The following is a 20,696-nucleotide window of genomic DNA, read 5'->3' as shown; positions in this document are numbered from 1 at the left end:
CAGCAAAGATATCGGGATGCTACCATCTTGTTCAACAGCTGCTCTCAAAACATGTTAGATGGCTTAGCCATGGCCTGTTGGCAGATGAATATGGAACTGTTAATTTAAAAATCTGGCACTGGATACCAAAAGTTGCTAACAAGGAGATAAGAACAGATACATAACAACCCAAAGATACAGATAGAGATACAGCACAACACTGAATTAAAAGACCATTGACATGCAAGGTCAAACAGCACAGGCAGCAATTTGACTATTTTTTAACCAAAAAAGAAAGATACCCCTACAACTTAACTTCTCTATCAATTCTTGCAGAATTCATAGAATCATTGAGTTGGAAGAGACCACAAGGGCCATCCAGTCCAACCCCCTGCCAAGCAGGAAACACCATCAAAGCATTAAAGACCTCCAAAGAAGGAGACTCCACCACACTTCTTGGCAGCAAATTCCACAGTCAAACAGCTCTTACTGTCAGGAAGTTCTTCCTAATGTTTAGGTGGAATCATCTTTCTTGTAGTTTGAATCCATTGTTCCGTGTCCGCTTCTCTGGAGCAGCAGAAAACAACCTTTCTCCCTCCTCTATATGACATCCTTTTATATATTTGAACATGGCTATCATATCACCCCTTAACCTTCTCTTCTCCAGGCTAAACATACCCAGCTCCCTAAGCTGTTCCTCATAAGGCATCGGTTCCAGGCCTTTGACCATTTTGGTTGCCCTCCTCTGGACACGTTCCAGCCTGTCAGTATCCTTCTTGAACTGTGGTGCCCAGAACTGGACACAGTACTCCAGGTGAGGTCTGACCAGAGCAAAATACAGTGGTACTATTACTTCCCTTGATCTAGACGCTATACTCCTATTGATGCAGCCCAGAATTGCATCCTATACTCCTATTGATGCAGCCCAGAATTCCAAAGCAACAAACCTCAAACTTCACTACAAACTCACTAATGATTCACTTCTGAGTAAGCATGTCTAGAACTGAAATTTGAGTGACACTTAACCTTGTCAAATCAGGGGGGACACTGTATGGGTTTCTAACTTTGTAAGTCTTTCCCCCCCAACTCAAATTATGCAGCCTTCATAACATGGTGAGATACACATGTATTTTGTACCTTACCTTCCAAGTTCCGGACTGCAGAATCCGGGACCGGCAGCCATTTGACACCGGAAGTTGTGTCGATGTAACTTCCGGTGTCGCTTTGCCCTTCTATGGGCACCAAAAATGGCCGCCGCCGGCTTCGAAAGTCGCTTGTACGCATGTCAGGAAGTGCAACGACGCAACTTCCGGTGTCGCTCCGCCCATCTATGGGCACCAAAAATGGCCGCCGCCAACACCGGAAGTCATGTCTATGCACTTCCGGACATGCGTAGATGGGACTTTTGAAGCTGGCGGTGGCCATTTTTGTACCCATAGAAGGGCAAATCGGAAAGAAAAAAAATGGCCGCCGGCAGGAGAAAATAACGGGAAAAAACGGGAGACGAAGTGATACGGGGGACCACCGGAAAAGGTAAGTAAAAAAGGGGTTTTCCCAGGGAAAACGGGAGACTTGGCAGCTATGATTTTGTACAATGATAACTTCATTCTAGAGGGACGCAGGTGGCGCTGTGGTCTAAACCACTGAGCCTAGGGCTTGCTGATCAGAAGGTCGGCGGTTTGAATCCCCGCAACGGGGTGAGCTCCCGTTGCTCGGTCCCAGCTCCTGCCAACCTAGCAGTTTGAAAGCACATCAAAGTGCAAGTAGATAAATAGGTACCGCTCCAGCGGGAAGGTAAACAGCATTTCCATGTGCTGCTCTGGTTTGCCAGAAGCAGCTTGTTCATGCTGGCCACATGACCCGGAAGCTGTCTGCGGACAAACACCGGCTCCCTCAGCCAGTAAAGCGAGATTAGCGCCGCAACCCCAGAGTCGCCTGCGACTGGACCTTTACCTTTACCTCCAGGGTTCCTTTACCTTTACCTTCATTCAAGTATCAAATATAATGCAAAATAGCTTTGTTCCAGGATCAGAGGTCTTCTATATGTTCACAATTATTCTAAATAATCTAAAGATTACGTTTTTAAAGCATATTTGAGTTATTACATTATTGCTTTTTGCACAGACAAGATGCCTTTTCTCCACACCTGCTGTGTGCCTTTAAATAGCTTCCCATACCACAAAAGTTATGACTACAGGCTACTGACCTGACCACTGGCCCTGTTAGCTAGGAATCATGGGAGTTGTAGTTCCAAAACATCTGGAGAGCCAAGGTTGCCTTTGCCTGGAGCTAGAGTGTAGTAAGTGCAACCACGTGAGAAAAGACATAAACACATTCATTACTAGCCCAAAATACTATCATTTACAGTTCACAACCAACAAAGGCAGAGTCAGCTTTGATTCATGCCATTCCATGATCAACCAGCCAATCACTTCTAAAATAAAAATACTTGCATGCAGAAAAGTACCCTGGCAAAGGGTTATACTTTCAGATTTTGGAAGCATGCTTCAAAGGCAAGTAGATTTTGATTTATTGGGTTTTAGAGTGGAGGCCTCCCAAAGCAGTTTAAATAAAATTATAAACTATTAATCCACAAACATGCATTAAAAAGAGAGTAATAAAAAGGGGGGGAAACTAAAAATCAAGTAAAACACACACAAAAACAAATCAAGGGTATTGCTTATGGGTGATAACAATATAAAACAATGAAACAAGGAGAGAGATATAATACAATGTGATGAGAAATAAAATAGAATTAAGTACAAATCAAGAAAAAGTAACTTATAACAGAGCACACTAAAAGGCCTGGGTGAATGAACAGTCTTTATTTGATTCTATAAACGTATCAGACTTGGTACTAGGCAACCGTCCCTGAAGAGAGAATTCCACTACTGGGACACCATAACCAAGAAACTTGGTTCCTTGCTCATTGACAAAAATATGTGGAAGAGTGTACATGTCTGTGTGCACACTTTCCTGGCTACCTGCCTTCTTGAGAGACAGTGTCCACACATGATGCAAGTGTGTGTTGGCCACTTTAGCCATGTGCACAACTGACACGTGGCTATAAGTTGCTTCAGTCAACTCTCAATGCAGTCCTCAAACCAGCCCTGCTTTGCATCCTTGGGCCCTAAAGGTCATATGAGAAATTTGAGATGCAGGAAGGTGGGAGGCAAACATCACTAAAAATAATAAGACATGGTATAGCCAATTCATATACTGTATTTGATGGACAGTGTAACTCAGCAAAATGGACAAATTCAAAAATATCAGCAAAATACCAGAAAATTGATCAAAAGAAAATCATTCCTGTTACTAAAAACTCAGACACCAACATTTCAAACGAGAACTGTTGCATTTCTGAGCATTTTCATTTGGTCCTAATTAAATTGCAGGCTGGCTGAGGTTTCCTTCAGCACAACCTCCCATCTGTCTTATTTTTCTACTACCCAAAATATTAACCAGAGTCTCAAGTGGGACAAAGTTACACACAGCAATGAAAGAAAACCCACCAGCAGTTTATTAGAGTTAAAGCAAAACAGACTTTCGTGACTTCAGTCTAAAATGCCAATTTTTTTACCTCATTTTTGAATGTGGAACTTATTTTTACAGAATTTAAGATGCAACGCCATCTCCTTTCCACTCGGTGAAATCTTTTGAGGTGCTCAAGAGAACAGAAAGTGACCGTTTCCCATTATTACTGTATTTACTCAAATGTAATGCACACCATTTTTGGCCAAATTACATTGCAAAAATTAGGGTGCACATTAGATTTGATGGCACATTTACACATTTCACACATCCTATAGATTTCTATCCATTATATTTTATCTTCACAATGAGATTGAATTTCAGGAACCAAAATAATTGTATTGGAAAATGAGACTTTCAAGCCGTCTGCCCCCCAAATGTCAACTAGGCATTCTGTTTTGGCAACTGTAACTCTGGCTGTAACTGCAAACTGCAAATCTCCAGCAAATACGGTACTTTTTTGCTTTCAATGTTTTGAATATTGAGGTGCGCATTAGATTCAATGGCACATTAGATTTGTGTGAATACCATAGTTAGAATTTCTCCCCCTGCCAGAGTTTCATTGTACATTTATCTTATTTGTGCCCATCTTGGCTTATTAAAGCTTGCTGAGATGACCAATGTATCCTTGAAGGAGGAAGTGTTCTTGGTCATCCTGAACGAGGCAGTAATCCAGCCACTCCTGAAAAAGCCCAGCCTAGATCCATTGGTTTGTGGAAACTACTGCCCAGTCACAAATACATCCTTTTTAGGGAAACTGATTGAGAGGTTTGCAGCAAAACAATTGCAAGTACTCTGGGATGAAGGAGGTTATCTTTACCCTTTTCAACCTGAGTTCAGGCCTGATTATGAGACTGACTTGGCCCTGGTCAATCAGGTATATAAGCTAGGTGCCAAATGGCTCCTTAAACCAGAGTTACAGTTGCCAAAACAGAATGCTTAGTAGACATTGGGGGGGGGGCAGACGGCTTGAAAGTCTCATTTTTCAATACAATTATTTTGGTTCCTGAAATTCAATCTCATTGTGAAGATAAAATATAATGGATAGAAATCTATAGGATGCGTGAAAGCAGTCAAGATCCAAGGATCCCCAGGCATGCACCTCCATATGGTGGAGACGTCAGATGCCATCCTAGCACCCAGACATCTTCACTTGGTCACAAGTGGCCAATAGCCAGGTGCAAAATGTTCCTGGTTCCTGGCAGAGTGCAACCCTGTTGTGTTTATTTGATCTTTCAGGAGCTTCTGATCCCCTTGATCATGGTATCCTTATGAAACGACTTAGTGGGATCAGTATGTGAGGCACTGCTTTACAGTGGTTCCAATCCTATCTCAGAGAATTATATTTGGAAAGTTGCCAGAAGGAATTGCAGCCCCCATGCTTAGAAAGGTTCCTCAGCCCTGCTTTACAACCAAACCAAAAAAGAACAGAGGTAGTATAAAATTAGAATGCAGCAGTAGCAAGTATGAGCTTGGAGTAATCAAGTAAATTTTCCAAATATTGTGATTTTTTTTAATGTTAAAAAGAACCTTTTGTTACCCGCTAGATGTTTGTAATTTAAAAGGGAAACAATCCAGATCTTAAAACATGACTTGGAAGAAGGGGGAGCTGACTTATGCACACTTACCTGGGACTCCACTGAACTCAACATACAAGATCACACCGTTATTCCATTTTAAGGTGGCAATCCCAGGAAACAATCATACCCACACCCATATTGTCTAGCAAGATTACTTACAATAAGATTACGATAAAACTGCCAAGATCACAATCATCAGTGGTACAAGCAGATATAATTGTTTTAACTTGATGGCACTGACAACACCTGTCCAAAAGCTGTAAACCGGAGGGCAGTCAAACCATGTGTAGACATGTGTTTTGAAAGCCCCAACCTCTCCTTTATGAACCACGGCCTGTCCTGCCACTGTATTACTTTAAATTGCAATCCCTTTCTGCACTTTTCTGTGGCACTTACAACAGGAAATATTGCACCGGCTTTTTCATTTCTTTTTCTAAACAACATTTTTTATGAGCATGACTCTTCCAAACTGAACACTGTGTCAGACCATAAAACTGCAAAAATGTGCATTCTTGAAACACTCAGCTTGAAAGCAGACAGATGTCAGCAAAACTGAAACTAGTTATAAATTCATTTAAACCGTTACAGTTTTCAAAGTAAATATTGTGTTGCAAGATAATAATTTTAACCGCTATAAATAAAAGAGAAATTTTACACAATGAAATACTGTTATTCAGATAGGCTGGAGGGCATTTCACCCTGCTACAAGGGTGAAGGGAGGGATAAAAGTCACTTCCTGAAGAAGAGGGCAGGAGCTAATTTAACTATACATGGAAATTTACTACAATTTATCAGTGAACTTTTTTCTTTCTTTCATGGGGAGACCAAAAGCCTGTTTGTAAGTAGCAAGACAAACAGACCTGAACTGATATGTTCTTTTTATTTTCTGAAGTCTGCTTTATTCCCATGGTCCTCTTCTTTCATGGTTACTCTTAATCAACTTTATATAATTTGGCTGTTGAGGTCTGAGGTTGTGTTGATGCTAGACTCTAAGGGTTAGTGTAATCTCCCACAGGCTTAGACACTGGGCACATATTTCTTGTGTGAATGAGCAGAGTCTGACAGGAAAGCAAGCAAGCTGCTCTGATCTCTAGGGTGGGATAGACAGCTGGATACCAGCTCTGTTTCCCTGTGAAGAGGAGAGGGATTTGGCCAAGAAGCACAGAATGCGCTGTCTCCAGGCCTCTTCATATGTAATTGCCTTGGGCTCCCAGAAACCACTCATGTCTTGAGTTGAGATGATGCCCTTAAGGGGAGGGTGGTGGCAGCATACCAGAGAGCTATGGGGCAAGACTGGCCTACTTTAAAAGACAGTTGCACATGGAAAGATGTACACAGATTTTCCTAGCCTTCACTTCTGTTACACCCACTATGAATTGAAATTAATGGTCCCAACTTAGTTATGTTCATTAGTTTCAGTAAGTCTACCCTGAGTAAAGATTAGTTGAATAAAGCACCTCATAAAGCAGCAAAACACAGCTAGATATAGTTTTGTAGAATTCCATAAGACAAATGTAAAAAGCAATTCAGCAATAAAAAAATATTTAAAAGCCCTCCACCAATTTTGTGGAAGTTTAAAAGTAAGTTATCTCTTGGATCAAAGATGAAGGAAACAGTCTTCAGATATATTCCACAAAGAAAACATAAGCCATATTTCTGAGTCTCTCAACAGAGAGGTATGTTGGTGGTAATTTAATCCTTAAAAAAAAACTTTCTAACTACATTTTCATTCAAGTGTTCAAGGCAACATATTTAATCATTCTAAATGGAGTACAGACACCAAACACAAAATTACTATACATTTCCTCTGCTGTTTTATGAATTTAAACAAAGATTCAAACCTCCTTTTAAACTGGCTGTTTGTAGTATATACAGGGTTAAAGTATCAAAAGGATACATTAATAAAGTAAGCATCAATGCTTAACTTTTCCATTCATTCAGCGACTCTGGAAAACATTAAAAGCTTCAGTCTTCTTAGCATTCTGTCTCTATGTTCTTAAGGAAGGGCAAAGTGCAAGATCTCTGGATTGCTTTCTATAGCTCAAATTTACAATGTTAATCAACTGAAATGAAATAACTAAAGGACAGGGGTATTAGGAACTTCCATACAAATTATGTAAGTTTCCACTTTGCCAAGAATGCATCATATTTGCTCTAAATACAAACAGAAATGTCGTTAAAGTCACTTTTTCAAAAACCATTTTCTTGGTTCCTTTTTAAACGTGCATCATTGAGTAAGATGGTCTGGGCCATTACCTTTGTGCACAATTTTAAAGGTATGGATTAATGTTTTAGTATTTCAATACACATGACAAGATTTATAGCAGGTTTCAAATATAATATCAACCCCTACCATGTTTCACAGGAACTTTTTTCCCTAAATCTAATGTATGATTGACTGAGGCAAAAGCTACAAGAACCAGAGCAGTCAGAGACAGAAGAGTTCACAGATGGATCACATCTCCCCAACACATTTTTTCTTAAATTACTCAATGCAGTATGCTTCCTACACTTACAAAATGCTTAAAAATTCTATCACACTGGGCTTCCTGGAGATTATTCTTCTTTAAAATTGTTCTTAAGGAAAAACTTGTCTAATACAATATTGCTTTTGACACAGATTTAATTAACTCTGCTCAAAAGCTACCTAAGATTTTGTATTTTTATATTTGGCCCTGCTCTTCCTCTAAGGAGCTCAGGGCAACTTACAAATATTCCTAACGTGGTCGCATTTCCAGACAGCTTACAGGGCCAAACTACTTTCAGCATTAGAATGTCGGACCATTTTCTGACCCTCTTATATGCACACATGGCGGTGGGGCAGAAGTGCTACTCTCTGGCAAAGTCTGAAAGAAACCACGAGTTGTATTCAATGAAATCATCCTGCTCATGCAAGAACTTCTGCTTACATAATGGAACTTCCCCTCCCAGTTCTCACCCACCCACTCAAATCTGTTCTGGGTACTCCCTAAACCCCCCAGAACAGATAGCAGGGGGCACTCAGGAAGAGGGGTGGGAGAAGAAGTTCTACTGCACAAGCACTTGTGTGAACAGGACAACTTTGTTGGATAGATCCCCAAGGGAGGAATCCAACGTTGTGCTTTCCTGATAATTCTGTCAGTGCAAGCATTTTGGCTTGCCAGACAGAACAATCCCTACTCTTCTCCCCACCACATACTATCCTGGGGATTCTTTCAACCCCCCAGATTGAAAGACACACAGATTGAAAGGCCACACTGCACAAGTGAAAGTCTTTGCACAGGGCTTCCACCGAAAGGACTCAGTTGAACCTCACCCCATATCACTTTAACTCAACAAATCAAACACAGTAAATAATGCTAAGGCTGCCAGGGGGTTCCCTACATCTCCCTCAAATACTCTGACACATGCCTGTCCCCCAGGTCACTTTGTCAGATGGAGTGTTATCATTTTCAAGTTGAGTACTTTCTAGTTTCTTCCTATGATAGTGTTATATTTAAAGTTCAGTTTTCTTTTTCTTCACTGAATAGAATGTTATGTTCCAAAAAGTCACCTTCTGCCCAATTACATTAATTGAGATGATCCATAGAGGCCCCAAACCATGCATAATTGGAACAAGAGAAGGAGAGCTTTTTCTCTTGCCACATCAGACTTTGTACATCTGATTTATGGAGGTCCTTGTTTGCCTTCTGCTGCAGTGTCCAGGCCTTCCTGTACAGGCAGTGTTGGGTCTTTAATCAATTAATTGTATATATATTTTAATTTTCTCCAAGTAGCCACCCCTACACTGCACAAAAAGGTAGGGTATTTATTATGTATTAAAATAATTATTAAATTTATCCTATATAATAATGTCCAAGTTGTCCCTGCGTCCAAGCTGTCCCGTGTGTCCCTGGGGTACTGCGCATGTGCGCCAGGGACACAGGGATTGGACAGCAGAGACAACCAGGGACACAGGGATTGGACGCGCGCGCTCTCCCCACCCCTCTGCCAACCGTTGCTCCCGGCCGGACAAGCACCTTACTGCAGTTGTGCTAAAGCGTGAGGAGGAGAAGGCTGCTTTTCCCCCCTCCTACGCTCCCCGCCCACCGGCGACTAGCAGCAAGTCCCCCCACCCCTCTGCCTACCATTTCGTCAGCGGAACTGCCTCCGTCAAGGGACGGTGCCCCCACCCACCCACTCAGCCAGCCCAGCCGCCCAACACCATGCGCTCCTCGGGACGCAGATCGCTGTGCCTCTGACAAAGCCGTCTTGAAGGCAGGGAGGGTCGCCGTGGATGTAGTCGGGATGGTGCCGCCGCCCGCCGGGTTCACAATGGGGTGAAAGCGGGTGACTGCTCCTGGGAAAGTCAGCGTCTCAGTGTGAAGGAGGGAGGGAGGCTCATCCCCCCAAGACAAAACAAACTTCGCCGTCGTACTGGAGGTGGGGGAAGAGAGACACCTTTCTCCCATGAGCGCGGCTCGCCTCAAGTGCAGAAAAGATACCCGCTCTGTTGCCACCGTCCCAGAAAGCCCCTGTTTGCCTTTGTAATTGTTATCGCCACTCATTATGGTAGTACCTTAAAGTATTTGTCTCAAGCCTCACGCACTGACGAGGTTTGGAAGCCCCGCCTAGGAGCAGGCAGGACCCTGCCCGCTTCTCCCCTGCCCTCTGCCCCGCCCAACCCTCTCTTGATTTCAACCTCCCAACCAGCGCGCGCACACTCCCGTGTCCTGCTCCGAGATTATTTTTATTATGATGCAATACAGCCTCAGTATACATTTGCCAAGTTCAAAATATCTCACCCCTTAGTGAATGAAAATTCAACACACACAAATTTCAATCCTTGGGTGAGACAATAGCAACTGCTCAGCCAAATGCCTGATGATGAAACATGCTGCAATATCCTCATGATATAAATCCATGCAGAAGAGATGGGCAACCCATCTCTTGTGCCTGCCGTCCTAACTACTACCGGTAACAACTTTGCACTTGAATACATATGCATATGTGCACAAAGTAAAAAGGGAGAGAAACTTACTGGTATTGAAAATTCTTCAGCCAAGTACTTCAATATTGATGCCTCCCTAGTCAGCAAGTTGCTCCTTTGCTGCAGGTTGCCCTGAAGTTTTGCATCAAACTCTTTTCTGACTACAGAAGCAACAGAATCAATTACTACTAGTTTGGCATTCTTTGAAATAATTTCTTCTTCCAAAGATTCAATCCTGAAAACAAATTGAAGCGTTCCTTTAGCAATGATACTATACCAGGATTTAGAGTACAGTAAGTGTGTTAGGTGCCATGAGACAGGCAAGTGGCAAAGTTGGTACAGAGACCTGATATTTCCCTGGAAACTCACTCATTGAATGCTGCATGCCAACAAGGTTGAGAGCTATACATGTGAACATGCACATACCTTGCAGGATAATTTCTCATTTAATCAAGCAAACCTTATTCTACACTCATGAACACTCACCGGTAATTTCAATTCAATTACCAGTGTACTTCCACAATGCATGTGTTTTGAACATGGATGTTGCTTTCTCACTTTAAAGCATACATTTAAACGTGTTGGGTAAGGCAACATTGTCTGTGTATTTTGGTATACAGTGCTACCTTCGGTTGCGGACAGGATCTGTTCCGGAGCTCCAGTCGGATCCTGAGGTTTCCGCAACGGGAGGGACTGCTTCTGCGCACGCATACGCAGAGGTAGAGCGCTTCTGCACATGCGGCAAAATCCCGGAAATATACTTCCCAGTTTGCCGCTTGCATTTTCCGAAGTTTACGTAAGTGGAGGGATACGTAAGCGGAGGTACAACTGTACTTCATTAAAATAGTCCATAAACCATTAATATATCTTAAAATATAAACTAAAAAGAATAAGCAGGAGGAAAACAAATTGATTTGCAATTACATTTGTAATAGCTCTTCTTTCAAAATAGCAATCTTATAAAAATATTGTTCACAGGCAATTGCTTCACAGGGGTCAAATGTTACAAGTGCAAACATGTGCTGCTACCAAGATATCAACAGTTTTCTGTACATGAATAGTTCTAATAGAACAGAGAAGCCCATTGGTTATAATTAAGGCTTTCTAAACACTCAATGCAATTTTGCACAGAATCTGCTTTCTATCACAGAATGTGTATTGACATTTTCCATTTCATAGTTTTGGTAAGGGTCTAACCCTCTGAAAAAGGGCAGGCACAAGGTACAAAAATAGTTTCTTTAGAGTCAGCAAGTGTCAATGTGTTTCAGGCAGAAAAAACATCGTGAAATACTGTAATGCTAAGCCTTAAGGCATGTTATCATTCTGTCCAACCATTATATATTCTGTATAGAATGTTTTTTACACACCTAATACACTGCTGGACCCCAGAAAGAAGTCCTACCTTTTCAACACACTGTGACAGGTGAATTCCCGATAAAGATGAATTTTGCTGGCAATTAAAACCAGCTTTTCTTCTGTGGCAAAATAATTAGGAAAACGGTGCTGTGCCATCTCAAGAAGCCTGTTAGGAACCCAAAAGACATGTCACTGACATTAATAGCAACAATAAATTTATTATTTATTTATACCCTGCCCATCTGGCACAGAGGATGTGCATCTGAATTCAAGGATGTTTTGCAAACTTTCAAGTTCATTCTCAGAATTTCTGAAAATGAAGAGAAAACACACATACACAACAAACTAAGTCTCTTAAAAGGTGCATAGAATTTGCAGTCCAGCTTCATTACACTGTTTGAGGTTATGACACTGATTTTCAATGGGAGGCAGATTTTCTACTTTGTTGCATTCCATAAATGCTCTCTGAATAAAGAGATCTCGAATTAACTGATTTTGTAACAAAGCCCAAAGTCAACTACTACATATTGTCATGTTAGCTCAAATATATAATAAAAGGAAATGAAAATACAACATGGAAAAGCAGTAAACAAATGCCAGCAACAATGCTTCAAATGAGAACACTTTTGATGCCCCTGAAGGTGTCAAAATAAACTTCAACAGGCCTAAGTTTGCAGCCACACACTGCACTTCTCAGATTTGCCAACAGGTCTCCCCTTACAGCAATAGCAGAGACAGCCAAGTTCCAGAAGACTCCAAGCATACGAGGCCTCAAACATCTGGCACCATATGTGACTTGCCAGAGCAGGGCACCTCAGGCTTACAACCTGCTATGCCTTCTTCCACCTTCCAGAGCCATGGACTCTGCATATGTTTAGCTCTTGCAAAGGCTGGATGCAGATGACGGATTTGACAATACAAGGATTTCAGATTGCACCCTTGCAATATGCGTTGACATATGAAAAATGCCATAAAGATCTGTGTGTGTGTGTGTGTGTGTGTGTGTGTGTGTGTGTGTGTGTGTAAAAACTTACCTTTCAGCACTGAATGCAGATTCTGTATCAATATATATAACTGCCCCATCCAATCCTCCCAAGCTGGTAGGAAATGTCGCCAGCAAGCTCATCATAATACAAAACTGAGTCTTGCCACAACCTGATGGACCAGTTATCTAATAATAAAAGAACAAGTATGAAGCAGCATCATACAGAAAAGACAAAACCTTTGTTGATTTTTATTTTAGCCAACGACACACTATTCACTTGCGACTCATGTAACTTAGCATTTCACAGTGTATCTCAAACTGATGGCAATGATAAGCTGAAGCTTAAAGGTTCAACTTCTAATCCACAAACACACTTTAGTGGAAAAACAAGCAAACCTGTGGCAGGATAACAAAATTATATATTACCGTAATTCTGTGAGATATTTTTGTAGCTTTTTAATATTGCTTTTGTGTATATGAGCAATCCTCATTTTGCATGGGAGTTCCACTCCAGACTCCCATAGGCACACATAAGCCCTCTCCACACCCGTCTCACCCCTTTTATGATGCTTTGGGGCTACTTCCAGGTTTGCTGCCATACATGTGTGTGCAATCGCAAGTCATTTGGACACACCTAAATCAGGAGTATTTATTATTCCATGAAGAAGTACATTTGCTTTATATACCAGGGGTGGGGGGGTGGGGAGTCTAAGAACTTATACACTGGGCACAATCCTGCCAAAGGTAAGCAATCTTATAGAGTAATCCTATAAATGGCTGCTCTGAAGTTAAGACCTATTGAATTCAGGTTAAGCACATATAGGATTGCAGCATCCAAGTCACATTGATTCCAATGGACGAGTTGAGGAAAACTTAACTCTGTCCCACCAAGGTCAGCAGGGCTTAAAAATATTCACCTTTGGCTCACTGTACCCATAAATTTTGAATTTGCTGAGGGAATGAATCCACCAAGCAGTAATATGCTGACTCTTTAGAACAAAGTAATTCCCAAACCTGTTGAGAATTCATAGTTCATCTTATTCCAATTTTAATTTGAAATCAGGTGTCCGCCCATGTAATAGAGAGCTCACTATGATAACAGCATTCAACTTTTCCTCTTTGGAAAGAGACACTTTTCTTTTTCAGTTAATGGTATGTTATTTGCAGAACATGAGTTGACTGACTGCAAAGAGTTACTTACAATTCAGTTTCCAGTTTAAACCACACTAGTGGTTTGGAAAAAAAGGTCCCGTGCCAACAGAGTTTCCTGGCTCTCAGAAAACAAGCACAAGATCTGGCAGCAGAGGATATCACTTAAATCTTTACTTTACATGGCTCATGTAGCTGAGTTCCAACTTTCCAACCACCACCATTGTTGGATAATGTAAGAAGAAAGATAGGTCAACTTTTTCAAGAAGTTTTAGCTTAAAAAGCGTAACCACAAAAAGTAGGGAATAAAACACTATTCCTTTGAGGTAAAAGTGCAGGCTATGCATTAGCTGTCGTCCCAAGTTTAACATAAACAGTCCGAGAAGAAAATAAGCTGAACCGAAGCCACATTTGATCAAGATGGAGTATCGTACTTTAGAGGTGCTCATCTGCAAGCTCAGCTTCATAACGAAGAAGTAATACATAGCAGTAAAGAAAAAATAGTAGATAGCAGTGACATGCTGCAAATACTGCCATATGCATCCTTCTTTAAATTATTATTTAATGCATTTATATCCCACCATTTTCTCCAAGGAGCTCAAGGTGGCACCCATGGTTCTTCCCTTCCTCATTTAATCCTCACAATAGTCCTGTGAGGTAGGTTAGGCTGAGAGACAGTGACCAACCAGAAGTCAGCCAATGAGCTTCATGGTCAAGTGAGAACTCTGGTCTCCTAGGTCTTAGTATGACACTCTAACCGCTCTACCACATTGGCTTTCAAATTGTTGCTGTATATGATTATCACACAAGCATCCACATAAAAAAAAGTTTAATTACACAATGGGAACGCTGTCTGGAGTTTGATGCAAGATAAATACAAGCATAACTTTTATGTTTTGTTCACAAAGCAATTCTTCAAATAGTTTCTGCATTCTGACATCCCCTCCATGTATTCTTCAAGATGATTATTCTAAAACATGGGAAACATTTGGCAGTGTTAGCTCGTCTTCACTAAATTCTCCAGGGTGACCAAAACTGCTAATGGATATTACATAAGAGCATCTCTTCTATCCATTATTGTATGAAGTATCTCACAAATGGCCATGTTAAAATTCTGAACTAGAAAAGTAAGTACATTTTTATCAGGTTGATGAGTTCAAAAGAGCTGCTTCCTGTCAGATGAACAGGAGAGGTTTGTAAAAGAGACTTTACCTGTGCAGTTATTTTAACACTCTCTTGTTAACTATCTAAAGATGAATAACAATGTAGGACTGGAATGAGAGGGGCTCCTCATTTGCTACATTTTTCATGTAGGAAAAGGTAGGAAAACCCCATGTCTCTACTGACAATTATCACTACACACAGTGAAACAGACAACTGAGTGAGCACTATAGGATGCTTTTGCACTTTCCCCTGCAATTTATTTTAGAAACTTTATAATGGTACTTTTCACTAAAAGATTCTTAACACAAGGATTAGTAGTTCAGATTAGTTTGAGGCTTAAATTTTGAAGTTGGTTTTGTTTTGCTTTTTTTTACAATCAAGCAGTATATACATTTTAGGAAATACAGTAAATACATGAATTTGGGTGGGGTGTGGGAAACACCCTTATCTGCAAGCAAACCCGGGCTATGAAACTCTCTGCCCTCCAAGTTTCCCTCTCTTTGTCAGACTTTGGCCACCTGCTAAGGTGTTCCTTTTTCAGCATTTGACGTACCAAGTTGAATTTTTTTTACCGATCTGCTGATCATGTTTGCTTTATCTGCTGTGCCCTGTCTCCCAAGAAGAGCTTGCAGCCACTTTGCTTCTCCCCAGTACTTTTTACTCCTGTGTTGCACTAAGTTAGGCTAAGGTTTGGCTTAGAATGTCATCCAAACCCAGGCTCATGGTTATGTTGTCTCCTTACGGTCTTGGCTCAACCTTGTGGCTAGTGAGGAGAGAGTTTAACTACAAGCACAGATTCAGATGATAAACTAATCTAAAATCTGGCTCAAGTCAGTGCAGTAGTGCTGGAGTAAAAAAGACCAGGGAGGAACAAAGTGCCTACAAGCTACTCTCAGGGAGCCTGCACATTCACATGATCCCACTGTAGAAAACAGAGAAACACTGGTTACATTCAGATGCACCACAAAACCATGGGTTAAGCCAATTAGTTTGTGTTTGAACTGTGTGCTGATGCACACAGCATAGCTGTTCACACTTGCTCCTTTCCTCCAGCAGGAAAACAGACCACAGAGTGGCTGGCTTCATATTATGTTTGAACCAGCTCCTGTGGTTTGTTTATCTCAAACAAGCCACCATCGGGAAGCCAGGAACAAACCTTGGCTTCAGAAAGTGACATGCTTGAAGCAAAGCAAACCACAAGGTCTAGTGCATTCATAGCACTAAGCAAGTGCTTCATGGCTTGTTTTCCTGCTGGAGAAGGAGGAAGCAAAGTGGGAACAAGCAAACTGTGTAGACTAGTACACAGCTCATGGCACAGACTAATTTGTTCATACATGGTTTATGCTTTTGTGTTGCAACCAAGCATTGCAACTTCCCCTAACTTGCTCATAAGAGTAATGATGTGTGCAAGAGAGAGCACACATCTGTATCTTTTGGTTCATTACTATTAACAGCGCACATTATTTTTAGTGATCAGTTGGAACTATACAGAACCAATTATTAATGTACAGAAAGCTTCAGTTTGTCACATTTTAAACTTATTAATGAATAGTCACCCCTTTTATGTAAAACATAAAACAACTCTTCTATTACAGAAAAAGAAGCAGCATGATTGGCCAGCTTTTACCTCTGTAAGAGAGCCACAGGCAATCCCACCATGCAATATTTTATCCAGATCTCCCAGTGTTGTGGGCAAGAATGCTGATGAAGGGTTGGTGGTTCTTTTCATTTTCATTTCATAAACCTACAATAACCAAAATCAATTAGAAAAAGATGTTGCGATCAACTGGTAAGAAAAATGTCTGGTATTTGTTTTCTCCCAAGTAGAATTTCTTAGTGCTTGGCAAAAAAAATATGCCATGTACTTTCTCATCCTTTAATGAGATTTTCCCCATCTTCCGACCAAACCAAACACCACAAAACAATATTAAAGACTGTTGTGTCTATCAACATTTTTATGCTACAGCCTTCAATTTATATCTTGTATCATTGTGCCAAGCTTTAAAATATTTTCCCCTCTTTGGGACAGTATGCATCATTTAATTTGCAAACTACCACTTCAGAGAAAGTATTATCCTTGTGGTTAAGTACAGCTGGAAAACATACACACAGTAAAAACCACAAACCAAGACAAAACTAACTGGTTCCAAAAAGTCTGGGTTCATTACAAGGTTTACTGCACAAATCTAAACCTGTCTGCTTGGAATTAAGTCCAACTGAACTCAAAGGGGCTTACTCACAGGTAAGTGTTTATATAACATTCCCAGTTTATTGAGATTTTTGTACAGAGATGTGAAGCTTTTATATATATGTGTGTGTGTGTGTGTGTGTGTGTGTGTGTGTGTGTATTTTCTAATGAAGTGTTTAACATGAACAACAGGTACAAAGAAAGCAGGTTCTTTCCCAAACACCCTTTGCTTTGATGCAACATGTTGGAATTGCTTGAAAAGGCTATATTTGAAAAAGGAAAGGAAGGCTTTGTGCCTCAGATTAAGATTAAAAAATAAAATGTTTTCAAGACTTATGCAAACTACTACAAAACTAAATGCAACCTAAATCTCAAAGTGCTAATACCCTAACAGATTTTGGTAGAAGGCAAATATTTGTTAGGAGATTTGTATGCATAGCTAATTGTACTACAGTGGAACCTCGGTTTATGAACGCCGCGGACCCATCTGGAACGGATTAATTCATTTTCCATTACTTTCAATGGGAAAGTTCGCTTCAGTTTATGAACGCTTCAGTTTATGAACAGACTTCCGGAACCAATTGTGTTCATAAACCGAGGTACCACTGTATAGACATAAAAGTCTAAAACATGACAGCTGAATAACACAGAAAGCTATGTGATGTTGCTTGAATGTCCTGTAAAAAGTAACTGAACAAAAGGATGGTAACTCCAGAGAAGATGAATAGTGCAGGGGCAACCAAGTACCCCTTCCAAAACACATGAAGCAGTTTATCAGTTTGACATACAAGAGAATAATATATTTTGCCATTTCTCTGCCATATACTAAGGAAGCATTTGCTACTACAAATATTCTCAAGAACAAGGCTCACTTCATATGTTACTTCCTTCCTGTGACCCTTTCTATAAGGAGAAAACCTTTTTAAAGATAAGCACATTCATTGTTAATACCTGAAGTATAGTGTCCCCTACAAGTAGACAGATGTGACAGGAGACACACATAGCAAACAATTAGAGTCATTCCGATCCTAGGATCATATAATTGTAGAGCTGGAAGGAACCATGAGGGTCAGCTAGTCCAACCCCCAGCAATGCAGAAATCTTTTGCCCAGTATGGGGCTTGAACCCACAACCTTGAGATTAAGAGTCTCATACCTACCCACCAAGCTATCAGCAAATGTATACTTACAGTTTGCATTCTGGGAGCACAGGCTTGGCTGACTGTGTGAAGAAGCTTCTGCACATTCCAATAACTCTGTCCAGTCACTTTCATTAACTCCAGTAGTGAAAGACATAAAAAATCCTGAAACATTACCAAACAAAAATCTGAGAGAATTAAGAGTGGAAATGACTAAAATAACTTCACATATTTAAAAGCAATTTCTAAAACATTTATTTTCTTCTGCAATAAAAATGACAAGAGTTCCAAGATTGGTCTTAATCATGCCATGTATCCTTTAATGTAACATCAGAATCATGCCCCTATTAAATTTGTCTCACCTGACAAGTAGTGATCTGATGTCGACTGAGTCTCTTACAAAGCTCCTGCGGCAACCCTGCTCTTCTCAGTTTCTTACTTGCCATGTTCATATATTTCGTGACTAGAAACACAATCCTAGGACATAATAAATGCAAGATTACTTGAAACACTATGTTCAAGAACAATGTGTTCACATCCTCCCTTAAGACAGCTTTGCCTTCATTCTACTGAATTTATTACATCTCTTATTCAATATAATGCTGAATACGAGCACACCGGTCTCGCTTAATCTGTTGTTTTTCATTAATAGTAATAAATCCAGTTCTGGCCCCTCTCTAGCATCAGTTACAATGCAACCAAAAGATGCCCAGAGACCTTTGTGGCCCTTTACTTTTCCTCAGCTTACACAAATGGCACTGGAATGACACTCGAAAGAAAGCAGTCACAAGTATCTCTTTCTGGCCAGCAAGTTCAACCAGGAGCTTTCTTCCAACTTGTCCTCAGTGTAGGGTCCTTGTGTTTTTAAAGTTTCATGCTTAGAAACAGCGTTTGAAACCAGTGTAGGCTAGTTCATTGGGGTGAAAGCACCACTCACAAACCTCACTCTTCCCTCAGCCAGCTCCCATCTGCCTGCCTTCTTACATACAATCAGCTCAGTTGTGGTGCCCTTGGTTTTGCCATTCTAAAACTCAGCTGGACAAGGACATAACCAGTATTTGTTGTCTCTGTCTGTCATTGGCTTTGGCTGCACATACTGTTGACCTCCTTGCCTTCCAACCTAGCAATCCCTCCCCAACTTTTTTACAAGCAATTTATTGGTACCAGCCTAGAAATCCCAATGGACACCAGTCCCCACTGACTGAGAGAGATGGTCAAGTCTTCCTGCAGACAGTGTCCTGAGGTGATTCAAAGGCAGTCTGATGTTCCTGGGAAGCAGAACTGGGATTCTGATTAACACGTTTTGACTAGTGAGAAAAATCTCAACCCAGTTCATCATGGATTGAATCTACTTTCGGTTCACATGAGCTTATTTACTTGGAAGCACAGCCCATAGCTTTCAAATAATACTTTGATCACAGCTATTCTTGAAATAATTGCAGCTGTATCGTATTTAACCAGTATCTTAGCCTTCCCAAAATGTCTAATTTTTGTAAAAGAGATATGCCAGGGATCAAGGCTATATGAAAGCCATTCTCTTTAACACTAGATGCCCAAGGATGGCTGTGGTCACTCAGCAGTGAGAGAATGGTGTTGTGCACCCAAGTCTAGTACTTATAATACGAATATTAAGTCCTAGGCTTATGTGCACATTATCACTCCTTCACTGCTAGTGATAATTGCCAGTGTTTTCATTCTATCATATTAACCTACCGTAGTTGGTTATGTTTTTAAAAGGTCTTATGGTTTTATCACAGTCGACTGCATGCCATCTTGAGGGATCAGTTGTTTATTTCATATGCATGGGCATAGCCAAGTGGGACAGAAAGGGTCAGCTGCCCCCATCAAGTAAAACAATAGGACTAAACTAACTGGCCAATCACTTCGGTCCTGCCAACAAAATCCTGGCCACACCCATGTTCATATGATGTCTTTTTTTTAAATGCAAAACCAACTCTGTATCCTGCATTTCTCACTTTAGTTCATTTTACTCCATCCAGGGTTGCACAATAGGTTTCACCCTTCATTTCTCTCTCTCCACCCTAATTACTCCACATTTACTCCCAAGTAAATGTGGGAGAGAGAGAAAACAAGTTCACAAAATGTCAGGATTGCTAGTTTCGGAGGTCAAAACTTTTCCTTCTGGGGTTTGATACCTTTTATATTGAAATAGTTTCACTAGTGCTTCATAAGTGGCAAGTGTTTAGTCTCTAAAAGTTTATTTAGAATGATTTAACTTTTAATGTCACCAAACATCCTTGGGGGGAGGAAACCATTCAGCACCAGTGACGCCACATAAGCACAAGTTGGAATATGTAGACATGCCACCTGTCAGAACTACACAGGTTACTACAATTACCACACCAGCTGGCAGGAAAAGATTCCCTCTGAGAAAATATTGTGTAAAAACCTAGGAAAACATAACGCCCCACAAGAACTGACAAGACAGTCGGTAAAGTCTTGGTGCGTTGCTAAATGAGGAGAGAAACAGCCTTGCCACAAGATGATAGCCCTGCCCATTCCTCGAGCGAACAATCGTATATGCACACTTCCGAGGTCTCACTGCGCGCAGCGGAATTTACTTCAGAAGCGACATCTATATATAGGATTGCGCTGGAACCCCCTACAACTGAAGAAGGGCTGTAGGGTGGAGTCCACGTTCTGGGAAAGCTCCAGCT

General features: G+C 40.9%; 1 protein-coding gene across 5 annotated transcripts in view; it reads right to left on the bottom strand.

Moving 5' to 3' along the window:
* Nucleotides 1-20,696, bottom strand: part of RAD51B (RAD51 paralog B) — a 305,174-nt gene that overhangs the window by 283,923 nt on the left and 555 nt on the right. For all 5 annotated transcript variants that reach the window (XM_088669800.1, XM_060273900.2, XM_088669783.1 and 2 more), the window contains exons 2-7: nucleotides 18,381-18,495; nucleotides 18,070-18,183; nucleotides 16,320-16,436; nucleotides 12,429-12,565; nucleotides 11,441-11,560; nucleotides 10,090-10,273 (exon numbers count right to left, since the gene is read on the bottom strand). In XM_088669800.1, coding sequence (XP_088525926.1) covers nucleotides 10,090-10,273; nucleotides 11,441-11,560; nucleotides 12,429-12,565; nucleotides 16,320-16,436; nucleotides 18,070-18,183; nucleotides 18,381-18,470 — 762 coding nt within the window. In that variant the 5' untranslated portion in view covers nucleotides 18,471-18,495. The remainder of the gene's footprint in view (nucleotides 1-10,089; nucleotides 10,274-11,440; nucleotides 11,561-12,428; nucleotides 12,566-16,319; nucleotides 16,437-18,069; nucleotides 18,184-18,380; nucleotides 18,496-20,696) is intronic.

Source organism: Zootoca vivipara, chromosome 1 (genome assembly GCF_965207765.1).
Source record: "Zootoca vivipara chromosome 1, rZooViv2.hap1.1, whole genome shotgun sequence".
NCBI lineage: Eukaryota > Metazoa > Chordata > Lepidosauria > Squamata > Lacertidae > Zootoca > Zootoca vivipara.
The sequence above is the reverse complement of the archived record's forward strand: the minus strand, read 5'-3'. Positions and strand labels throughout refer to the sequence as shown.